General features: G+C 38.9%; 1 protein-coding gene across 1 annotated transcript in view; it reads right to left on the reverse strand.

The window, feature by feature from the left end:
- Positions 1 to 702: 702 nt before the first annotated feature.
- FBXL13 (F-box and leucine rich repeat protein 13) overlaps positions 703 to 12,168 on the reverse strand; it is a gene marked incomplete at both ends in the record, with an annotated part of 180,714 nt that continues 169,248 nt past the window's right edge. The window contains 4 exon segments of the mRNA XM_082661714.1: positions 703 to 889; positions 5,221 to 5,384; positions 10,313 to 10,412; positions 10,414 to 10,445. Coding sequence (XP_082517840.1) covers positions 703 to 889; positions 5,221 to 5,384; positions 10,313 to 10,412; positions 10,414 to 10,445 — 483 coding nt within the window.

The following is a 12,168-nucleotide window of genomic DNA, read 5'->3' on the forward strand; positions in this document are numbered from 1 at the left end:
GAATATTAGTCTTAAAAATAATGAAGTAATACCATTTGCAGCAACAAGGATGAACCTAGAGATTATCACATTAAGTGAAGTAAGCTAGACCAAGACAAATATCATATGACATCTCTTATACATGGAATCTAAAAAAAGAAAAGATACAAATGAACTTATTTACAAAACAAAAATAGACCCACAGACATAGAAAGCAAACTTAGGTTACCAAAGGGGAAAGGTGGTAGGGGGAGAGATAAATTAGGAGTCTGGGATAAACATGTACTGACTACTATATGTAAAATGTATATAGATCCTTGAAGTCATTGCCCTTACTCAAACTCTTACTCTGATTTATATAGCCTTCTGCTTTCTTTTCTAAAGAGAAGCTTCTAAATTCCTTGTCAATAACATCACATTTCTCAGGATTGTTTCGTACAACTGTAACCTTAAATTTGATAATCTCATCAAAACTATTGGTTTGATTAAGGTAAATTTAAGTGGAAAATTTACGTAGTAGCAGTGCTTGATTTGGCTTTTTAAAATCATGATTATTAGACAGAAGAACTTATAGATGTATTTAGAAACATTTGTAGCCTGAATAAGAATCTGGAGATGATTTGCTGTTTGTTTACACAGTTAAGATCCAGCTAGTAAAAATACTTGGACGAAATGAAGTTGCCAAGTTCTACATATTTTGTTCTTCCTGCTTGAGGTTGAAGGTCATGCTGCTTCCTCTTCACTACTGTATGTTGACTCTTCCGCCATCAATTCTGAATCTTTAAGTTGTGTTATATCTTGTTGCTCTGGAAGGGGCTTGCCTTCGCAGTCATAGCCAAACCAAAGTGGAGGGTCAGTAGCATTATATTCCTGCTGCTGAACTATAGATGACATTCTGTTAGCTGCTTCTCTGTAATAACAGTGATGAGCATTAGCTAGTTGCAGAAGTAATCACTAGTGCAGAATTTTCAAACTAGATCACATTTGGAATTAAAGAACTCACTGTCACAACTTGAATTCATTTCACATCTCTCTTGCCTTCCTGATGGGGAGGGTGTGGGTAAATTGTGCTAATAATCAGGATCCCAAAGCTTAAGTAGCTCAATAGTTCTCTGGTTCATCCAGTTCAGAGATTAACAGATACAGTAAATGAAAAGTATCAGGAAACTTGAAAATGTAGAAACTGAATGCTCCTGCCAGAAACATGTCTGTCTGTTTGTCTCAAACTCCCTCTCTCTCTTTTAATAGCTTAATGCTCTAGTATAGATGGGAGCTGGGAAATATTGAAAAGAAAATGTCTACTTAGGACTCACTGTGTGTTCTAAGTTTCTTCAAGTGCATGTGGGATCCTTTGAGTACCTTCTGCTCAGGTACTTAGGCCTGAGTGACTCCAAGAACTTGTAGGAAATGATTTGGGAATTGAAGCCGTCTACTGCAGTGGTTAGTCATTACACATTTAACCTGGCGAGAGAGGTTTCTTTGGATCAGTATAGAACAATGATTTTCAAACACGATATGCCACACAGTTGTAAAGTATCAGATGGTTAATAATAATGATATTTTGAAGTTTGTAAGTGATTTTTGTTTTTTATAAATTAAAGGGGATTCAAGGTTATCCCTGTAATAACATCACTTGCCCTCACATTTCCTTCTAGTTTCTTGAGTAAGCTAAAAGAAAGGGGAATTTGGAGCCTACATCGAAGACTACTTGTAATCAGCCTCTTATTTATGCATCAGCAAGTAAATTGGGCAAACAGTACTTGTCTCCCCTTATTGATCAAATCTCTTGAATGTTAGAGCTTTAAAAAACTTGAAAATCACTAATCTAAAGATAAAAGAGCAGCATAACAGTGATAAGATCTAGGTACAAAGTATGGCTCTGTCTTTTATTTGTATGACTTTGGGTATGTTATTTAAGCTGCTTATACCAGTTTCCTTATTCATTTTTATGGTAATAGGGTATTTGTGAGGATTAGATAATAAACATAAAATAAGATTTAGCACATACATGGCCAGTGATAATTGTTAAGTAATATTATTTGTTCATATTAATAATAAAATTCAGTAGGTCCAAATTACAAGGGCCTTACCACAAAGACCTTTCCGTGAGCTAGAGAGGAGAACTCTGAGATTTATTTCCTAACAACACAGATATTAGAGTACCTAGGTAGTAATTTATGCTGCCAGGAACTGCTAAATAAGGTCCTCAAGGAATCTCTATACTGCTGTTTGGGGCTCTGAAGACCACCTAGACTTTCTCTACTCATCTCTCTAAAGTTTAAAGTTTTCGACTCCAGACACAAAAATATCAGAAAGGTCCCTTTGCTCTTTGCTAATTATAGACTTAATGGCTCTTCTGCCTCTTTGTGATTCAGACCCTCCTGGGTTGTGGAGACTATTGTTTGGGTCTTTCTCCCTCTTTTCCACTATGCTTTTCTTCATCTCCATTGCCTGTCTTGCTTTCCCCACAGAGGTCCATAAATTGAAAGGTTAGTTGAATACAACTGCTTCAAATGTAGACAGCTAGATTTTCCCGTCAAATTTATAATCTCAGTTATTACTTATTTCTCCTTGAATTAAAGGAGACTTTATTATGTCTCCACATGGGACTTCTGGAATCACTTCCTGGGATCCCTTCAGGCTCTGGGGTTGTAGAATAACAGCATATCTCATGCTGGAAGCGCTTCAGCCAATTTGCTCATTGACCAAAAGTTTGCTACTCCCCTAGTTCAGATAGGATGGGCTGAACAGACCTCTTTGATTTGTAAAGCTGGTGCAGTGTTTTCAGATTCCATTGAGTATGGGGGAATTTGTATAAAGAACAGTTTCTTCTGAGGGCTATAATTGGACTTTAAGGGCTGCATTGTATACTTTTATGTCCAAATGGAATCAGATGTGTGGGAATACATTGCTTTGTGATTCAAAGTCATTGAACCTCTTCCCAAGAAAAATCTCCTATATCCTAACTACCAAATGTTCCATTTCACCCAGACAAAACAAAGCTCTTGCTGTTTAGGGAGCGAGAGCAAACAACTGTGCTTTTTTAGAGTGAACATAGGTAGGGGATTAGATGTCATCATGAGCTTGTGTCTTGAAGGGTCCACATTCTCTGCAGCACTTCCAGTTCCACCCAAGAATCCCATGGATCTAAGTGGAGAAGAAGATGCTCTACAGTCTCTAGAGCTGACCCCAAACAGCAGAATGTGGCCAGGCCTTACCACTTCTCTAATCAGTTTTGAAACCCAAGTATCTTGTGCTTGACTGACAAACAGCATCCTCTCCTAGAAGCAGGATGTCAAGAACAGATGCTCCTGGAGCCTAACTAGTCTAGCCACCCTGCTGCGGGGATAGCCCTTCTCCATTGCTAGACAAGGATAGAATCAGAGAATTCTAGGCCTCTTTCTTGCTGGATCTTAGCAGGAGTGGAGCTATAAGGGAGAGTACAGTGGTTTGGCCTCTTTAGACAATGAGATGGGCAGACAAGCCAGCTCCCTTCTAGGTATTAGGGCCAAGTCTCTGTCTGCTTCTTGCTCATAGGGACAGGCAGGCTTGGTGGTAGAAAACAAAATAGACCTTTTGGCTGTCCTGGATTAGGTAAAGGAATTTTCCATAGATTCAGTTAGTTAACTAGAGTTTTGCATTGGGTTTTGGGGGCCAAACCCTAGTAGTAAAATCTTACTTGTTTTATTTTCTTTGCGTATTTTTATCTAAGGACCTTGCAAGAGGAGTGGGTAGTCAAAGGCAGGAATTGGAAATTACTAGATATCTTGGGTCTTCTTGACCAAGCACCATATTTATTACACTTTAACATCCCATACCATGATTACGTTCACCATGTTTAGGATCAGAGAGGCCCTGGCTAGAAAGTCTTCATTCATTCTACTTAAAATCCTACGTTTTAGAAGTTCAATAATATTACCTCCCCAAAATAATGATCGGCAAAATAAAGTCAAAAGGTTAGAAGCTAAACTCCTTTGTGTAATATATTAATTCATTTACTGTCATCTTGCCCAAAGTTGGCTGTTTAACGATATGACAGGGTCAGCAGGGACTCGTAGGACCTCATTTCATGGTATACACTTTAAATGAAGTTAATAATATCCATGTCAGTCGTCTCCAGACCTATCAAGAAGGGCTGAGTCTCTACTCCTCTCCAAAAATTTTTAAGAACCTGCTCCCTTTTTTCTGATCCAGCTTCAGTTGGCTGCCCTCCTCCCTGGCAAGCCTGGGCCCAGTGAGAGTGCCTATTTTACAAGTAATAGTTTTGTTTTTGTTTTGTTTTTCATTTCATTTTAGCATACACATCCTTAGATCAGAAATCATTTTCTTCCTCAGGCATCAAGTGACCAGGTCTCATGGGTCAGCTCATGCCCGGGCTGCTTAATTAAGAAAGTTCTTCTGTGAAGTCTACATGCTTAGAACACCTTATGTACTTTGTACCTTGATACTATTAATTCTTAGTATTCATTTTTCCAACCTTCAGAAAAGAACCTGACCTTCAGGGATTGGTCAGGAATTCTCATTTGAACACTCCACAGGTTACTTCAAGAGGTCAGTTAAAATACTTGCACATTTTTACTTTCAGTCAGTAGGAAAAAAAAATGAACAATGGAGCAAATAACTGCTTTCTATCTAAAAACTCACAGGGTGGACACCTAATACATTCTACCTTTATAGATTGCTTATTTACCCAACTCTTATTTCATTGGAAACATTTTGTAAATTGAGTAAATAGGTTGGCCTGTAGCAGTCATCAGAATACCTTACTCTGAGCTCTAGATCTTAGTTAAATAACAACTGTCAAACAAATAGCTTTGGGAGAGATGGGGCTCTTAGGATAACTGTTAATAATTTGTCCATAATTGTGAGCTAGTTTAGTCTGATTCGTTTCTTAACCCCTAGAGGAGATTAACTGAATGGAAATATTTTGAGAGAGGAGTAGAGGAAGAGCTAGTGATTATTCTATGAGGAGCAGAGTTAAGGCCTTGAGCATCTGCATGGTCAAAGAAGGGGAAGTACTAAGAGTAGAAGGGCTACTGGGAAAGGAATGTGAAGCCACAAAGACTATTTTAGAGGGAGCTTCCCTTGGTTCCGCCCAAAATATTGGCTTCAATTAGGTAAAAAATAAAATGAAACCTTCCTAACTCTGAAAACCACTATGTATTATGAATGCTGTGGTGACATATTCTATTTTCTCAGAAAGTAGTTCTCAAAGCTTTTCATATTCAGGTACATACTTACTTGGAAATAAGTCTGCAGTATAGCATCTTTAGGATCCGGAGTTGTTTGCAGCCCATCTGAAGTTTCACAAGCATTTGGTCAGTAAGCAGGATACAACCGGAAACATCCAAAATGTACAGGTAATGGCATTTTGCCGATAACATCTCCAATGCTGAGTCAGTAATCTAAACACACAGCCAAAGTAACTCTGATTATTCCAACAAACTCCATCCCAGGGAAGAGTAGTGTATTGGTCAGTTTGGGCTGCTATAACAAAATACCACAGACTAGATGGTTTAAATAGCATACATTTATTTCTCACAGTTCTAGAGGCTGAGGAGTCCAAGATCAAGTTACCCACAGGTTCAGTGTCTGGTGAGGGCCCTCTTCCTGGTTTGCAGATGGCTACCTTCTTGCTGTAGCCTCACATGGCAGAGAGTGAGCTCTAGTTTCTTCCTATTCTTTAAGGACACTAATTCCATCATGGGGGCTCTACCCTTGTGACCTCGGTCTAAACCTAATTAGCCCCCCAAAGCCTCACCTCCTAATACTATCACATCAGGGATGAGGGTTTCAACATACAAATTTTGGAAGGACATAAATACTCAGTCCATAACAAGTAGAATCAGAACCATTGTAGATTCTCTTTAACTAGCTTGTCACGTGATGAGCCTATATAACTCAAGTTAGTGATTTAAGTCTGTTTCCAGAACAGTAAGATGTCTGTTTCAAGTGGCACTAATAGAATTTGTGATCTTGCTATTATTTTCATTTTAGAGTTTTCTGTTTGGGATTGGAAACTTCATCAAAATTTCCCTAGTAATACCTGTCACACCAATATGAGCAGTTTATGAAATGCTGCAGTAATGGGATTTAACTTTAAACTTGAAATCCACTGTAAGGCATCATCAATTTGAGAAACATAAGTTTAATGACATCACATGTTACAAAACTATAAAATATATATATCCACTGAAGTTAACCTGTTGCAGACAGGACCAGATTGCTGTGAGAAGGGATCTGGACATCTCTGATGATTTGTGTATGGAGTAATTGGTTCTGGAAAGGGACAAGTAGGTAAGACAGATGTTTGTAGGCAGCAGGGGAGAGAAGAGTAGAAGCCACAGAGACTGCATGAATCTCACTCTGAGAATTTCTGCTCAGGGTTCCAGTATCTTGAGAGTTTGCCCAGATGTTCTGCAGAGGTAATTCAACTCCACTTCTTGGATTACTTCACTTACTCAAGGTTTAGCTTTTGAATTTATAGCTGAACTGGGACTTGCTACAAAATCAACTAGATTACTCTCCCCAAAGGAATTTTTTTCCAACTGGATTTAATTTCTTATTTTAAATGTTTGAACATTCTAAAAAACATGCCATGAGGCTAAGCTCTTGTTTTTAACATAAAATTGAGAGAATTATGCTGAAAAACCCTTCAGTTTGAAATGTATACTTTTTATGTTTGGAAAAATAGATGTCATTGTCTAAGCATGCTCTGTTTCCAGAACTTGCTCAGAACCAAGGTTTAACATTGCATCTGATTCTCACAAAAATGCTTCAGACATTTTTGCCATTCTTTGTGGGTCTCTGAAGACCTAATGTCACTGGGGGTGGGGATTAACCCTCAGAATTGTAGAGAAAAGGAAAGACAATGAGATGATGGAAAAATCCTGGATAGGTAGAGCTCAGAGTGCTAGGTTTTATTGATACCGGGGGAACTGAAAAGGAGCCCAACATTTCCTGTAGATCAGAATCCCAAATGTTCAGTGACTGAGGTGATGTTTTGGGGACTTATGGGAGCTGGAAACTGGAGGTGGAGATGACTGGCCATGCTCGTAACTCCCAGATACATGGTCTTGATCTCAGTCCTACTGAGCAGAGATTATGTTATTCTCATTTTAGTGCTGGGTGGGATGAGGTCACAGTACTACTCACTGACCTTGGCGGCGAGCTGATTGAAGGGACCTTCCAGGAGGTGGACAAGATGGCCATTCAAGATTGACCCATGGGCTTTTGGGAAACCTAGCCTGGAATGGTGAGCCAGACACTAATGTGTTTCATGGCTCATCAGAAGCAATGGAACTGAAATGTATTAGACAGGACCACAGCCTTATGATTTCTGAGGCTGTGAGGAGTGTTCACATTGGCCCAACTTAAGGTCACTACATCTTCTGAATCAGGATACTCATTTCATCTGCATAGATGGTAAAGCTAAATCCTCCCTTACATTGAGGTTCTGAAATAACTACTCCCCTTCCTTTTTCTCAGCGTAGATCTTCAGTGTAGAGTGATTCATTTTATAATATCTTACTTGTGTGATATCCTCCTTAGTTTCTAGGCTGCAAGACAATATCCACCGCACGATTTATAGAAGGAACTCTCAGTTTTTCCTTACCAAAAAACAAACCAAAGTGAAACGAAACAACAAAAAATTCTCTGCCTCAATTCCTGTTCTCATTGGAGTCTTTCCTTTTCTCATTCTCCTACCTTCCTCGCTTATTAGTGGAGCCTCTTAAAAGCCCAGTCGACATCTGTGCCTGCTTTACAGCCAAGGCAGTTCCCAGTGAGCCATGTGTTACCCATGTGTCCGTGTGCAGTGGAAGCAAGGACCCTGCGAGCCATGACTGCTCAAGCTGCAGAGGGTTCATGGTCAGTGCTGCTAGTGTCCTGAGTTCCTTGACCCAGCTCACTTCTAGAACCAGATGATGTTGACCAGAAAGGCATCTGTTTTCCCTAGTTCTAAACAAGTACACTATTGAACAAAGAGAGTTTTACTGTGAATTTTTCAGATTAATGTCATGATTCACCATGTCTTTCCCACCACTGCCTCCTTTTCCTTATTGTGGCACAGTTAATGATGGAGGAATCAGGAGTTCCTAGCATCACTTTCTTAGTCTACTCACCACCCAGACTAAACAACTGAGAAGCTGAATTTTTAGACTAGCTAGAATGAAGGCATCTTGAAATGTCAGGTGATGCTTTGGTAAACAGAAGCCCATCAGTGTGCACAATAGAAGAGGACAAGGTTGTTAATAACCTTGCAATTTCTGAGGATTTTTTTAAAGTTTTTTTAGTTTTCTTCCCTCTGAGTATTTTACTTCCTCTGAGTTTTTCCTGTTAATTTGGTTTGGTCTTTATCTTCCACTTTAGAGGCTTTTCTTTTAAGTCTAGTCTCTTATGTCCTTGATGTCTGCTCATGATTAATAGTGGAGAGCTAAAAGCTGATTGGAAGGTCTGAGTGCAGGATATGGGCCTTCTCTACATTAAACTTCAATGGTTTAGATGGCTTATTTGTTGGAAAATCCACATATGTCAGTATTTTTCAATCTTTCATGTTGGGCTAGTCAGAGTCCCCAGAAAAGAGGCTTCCAATCTGCTGCCTGGAGGCAGAGATCTGGCACCCATATTCTAAATGCTCTGTTGGAAAAGTGCTGAATGTCTCTGCGTTCAGCATTGAGTCACTTAATTCCCATTTTCATTTTTGTACCCAAGATCTCAATTATACATGAGTCTCCCAGCTCAGCAACCTTCTGTTTTATTATCTGGAGAGCAGATAGTAGAGAGATTTCAGTCCCCCCCTCCCAGAGGACATTTAGCAATATCTGGAGACATTTTTTATTGTTATGACTGGAGGTGTGGGGGGCTAGGTGCTACTGACATATAGTGGATAGAGGGCAAGGATGCTGTTAAACATCCTACAGTACACAGAACAGTCCCCCACTACAAAGAATGATCTTGTCCAAAATATCAGTAACGCCAAGGCTGAGAAATCTGGCTGTAGGAAATACATCTCAAATCTGGTGAGAGTGGGGAGGGGCAGTTGCCCAGAGGTATGGAGTAGAGGAGCAGATCTAGAGATCTGTCTACTTCTCAAGAACGTTTAACCCAGTCTTCCTTATTCTAGCCACCGTCTTAAGCTAGTTCCAGAGGTACACAGTATTGCCAAGTTTGAAGATTATGGTGTAAATCCACTTTTTTCCCAGCTTTCTCTATGTTGTCTTAGGATTCAAAGCTATCTCTGGTATGCTAAATTCGTCCATCTACTTTCAAGTTTCCAAAATTTCGTTGCTCTTGTCTCCTCTACTGTTTTCCCTATCAAAGTGGCCCCTCACCCTTCTTCTGCAGTTTTGGTAGGGTTTCAAGAGGGAACAAAATTATGTGTGTATATTCAATCTGCCATATTAATCCAGAGCCAGAGATCTCTATTTCTTGACATGGGGATATATGCATAGTATATTAAGAGAAAAGAAAGTAGGTTACAATGTATTATAGAAAGTATGATTCTGTTCTTTAAAAAACAAGACAAAGCACAAACCTGTAACTATTTATAATCTCTGTACATAGAAAAGAATTCTAGAAGAATAAGTATAAAATGCAACAGTGGTTATGTCCTGGTTGGTGGTATGACTTTGAATTTTTACTTTGTCCTTCACACTTTTATATGTAGTCCAAAGATTTTGCAATGAGTATATATTCCTTTCAAAGAAGATGTCAAGAAAAATTATCCAACACTTGAAAATAAGACAAAAGATGATTGCATATCCTTTCACTGTCTTACCGGAACATTGTTTTAACAGGTCCAACTGAGAAATTCTATAAGGAATTATGCTTTTGTTTGACATACTGTTTAGTACTGATTAGGGCCCAAACTCTGTTATATTTTTGCCCAGGAGAGATGCAAATTATTTCTGTCTGGTAGAAACTATAACTCCAAGGTTATGGATTTATTACCTTGTAGGACATTAACCAATTTTGGATTTAACCTAACAATTATATTCCAACATTCTTTCTTTAGTTCCTATATAAATACCCAGTTTGATCAAATGCTCTATGAATTGACTTTACCATTTTGCTGGTTCTCTCATTGAATTAAATATTTGACACATTTTTATATTTGTATAAGAGTTGTCTTTAACTTCTTGCAGATTCTACTTTGACACAAATGAAATCATAAAGCTATTTCCAATTTGGGGAAAGAAGAGAACTCTAATGAATACCACAGACATGGCAAAGAAAACAAGTTCTCTGGTGAGTCCAACTGCTAATTGCTACCCTGCCTGGGTTCTTTGGCAATACTTCAATCTGATATGTCTGAGCTGACTCCTGCACATACCTTTGGACAGCCAGCAATGCTGAGAGATGTGAGATTAATACAATAAATGGCCAGTGCTTTAATAATCTCATCTGACAGCTGGGGGCAGTAAGAGACATCCATGTTCCAAGATCAGTGAGCCTTTGCAGAATGCCTGCAAGAAATTCCAAAGTTAAAGGTTTTTTTCTTTTTCTTTTTCTTAGTCTTTATTCAAATGTTGTGTACATCTATAGCCATCTTACCCATAGCAATTTACCTAATATGCATTTCAGTTTCTGAAATATAGATGTGTTACATTTTGTTGCAAACAAAAGCCATTATGTCCAGAATTTCTTTATAACAAAAGATACTCACACACCAGTTAACAGTTCAGTAATAATCAAATTCCTGCTAACAGAATTTGGTTTTCCTGAGGTTAGCGCAAATGGAATTTTACCCATGTGGTTAGTAATTATTAGAGTTATATTCAGTCCAATGAGTGGAGGAAAAGAAATCTGGAGATGAGAATTGGAAGGCAAACACTCTGGGGTTGACAGTATAAAATAATGGAAAAAGCACAGTCTTTGGAACCAGGCTGACCTAAGTTTTAATTTCATTCTACCACCTTATTAGCTTTGAAACCTTAGCAAGTCACTCAATCTTTCTGAACCTCAGTGTCCTCTTCTTCAAATTAGGGAAAATATCTACCCTCCAGCATTGTTCTGAAATGCCAAAATGTTCATCTGAAATTTTTAGGGCTAGAAAAGGTCTGGAAATCATGGAAATTCTTCCCTTTATCTCAGGAGTTCTTAATTTTCATTCCTACTTTTCAGTAAAAACAAAAAACAAACAAAAAACCTGAGTGATAAGAAGAATCCATGAGGAAATAATGGTCAAATTTTATAGTTCAGCAGTTATACAAGAACAAAATGATCTGCAGAAGTAAACTAACAGTAACTGTAAAAATATCTTAAGTCGGGCTTCCCTGGTGGCGCAGTTGTTGAGAGTCCGCCTGCCGATGCAGGGGACATGGGTTCGTGCCCCAGTCTGGGAAGATCCCAGATGCCGCGGAGCGGCTGGGCCTGTGAGCCATGGCCACTGAGCCTGCGCGTCCGGAGCCTGCGCTCCACAATGGGAGAGGCCACAGCAGTGAGAGGCCCACGTACCGCAAAAAAAAAAAAAAAGAAAGAAACAAAAATATCTTAAGATGAGTAGAAATTGGAAACCATGACCAATTCAAGATAACCTTAATACTAGTAAGAAAAGTCCATCCCTCAAATTACAAGAATTACAACTATCAACGTGTGCTCAGTCACTCTAAAGGTTTAGCCTCATTGTGAAGCAGCTCAAATTCTTAGAGTACTAAATTAGAGACTTCGGTATATGATAGTTTACCATTTTTAGTTACAAGTGTTAAATTTTAGTAATCCTAGAGGATTAAGGCATTCCTTATTTATATGTAAAAATGGATGTCTATCAGACATTTTCCTCTCAGACCTGAGGGAAGGACCTGGGCTGTTGGATCAGTAATGGCCATTAGGATGACTCCAGAGGTAAAACTACCAGTGGGCTTCCCTCTCATTGAGTATGCCAATTTCCCCTTATTTTAGCCCTAAGGAAGACTGGAAAGAACTAGTCAGCCACCTGTTTTCTTTAATAAGTTAATAGAAGAGGGAAAGTTTCCTGGAGGGGCAGTTTAGCACAGTAGATAAGACTAGGACAGTGGCATCAGATATAGTGGGTTTAGAAGCCTTGCTCTGCCACTATGGGTTACTGAAACTCGCTGAGCCACAACGTCTCTTCGGGTAAAATGCAAATGATAACACCCATATCAAAGTTTAGTTGTGCAGATTATATGAAATAATATATGTACCTGATATAGTTCCTAGAACAAAGTA

This window comes from Grampus griseus (genome assembly GCF_964374135.1).
Source record: "Grampus griseus genome assembly, chromosome: 9".
NCBI classification, from domain to species: Eukaryota; Metazoa; Chordata; class Mammalia; order Artiodactyla; family Delphinidae; genus Grampus; species Grampus griseus.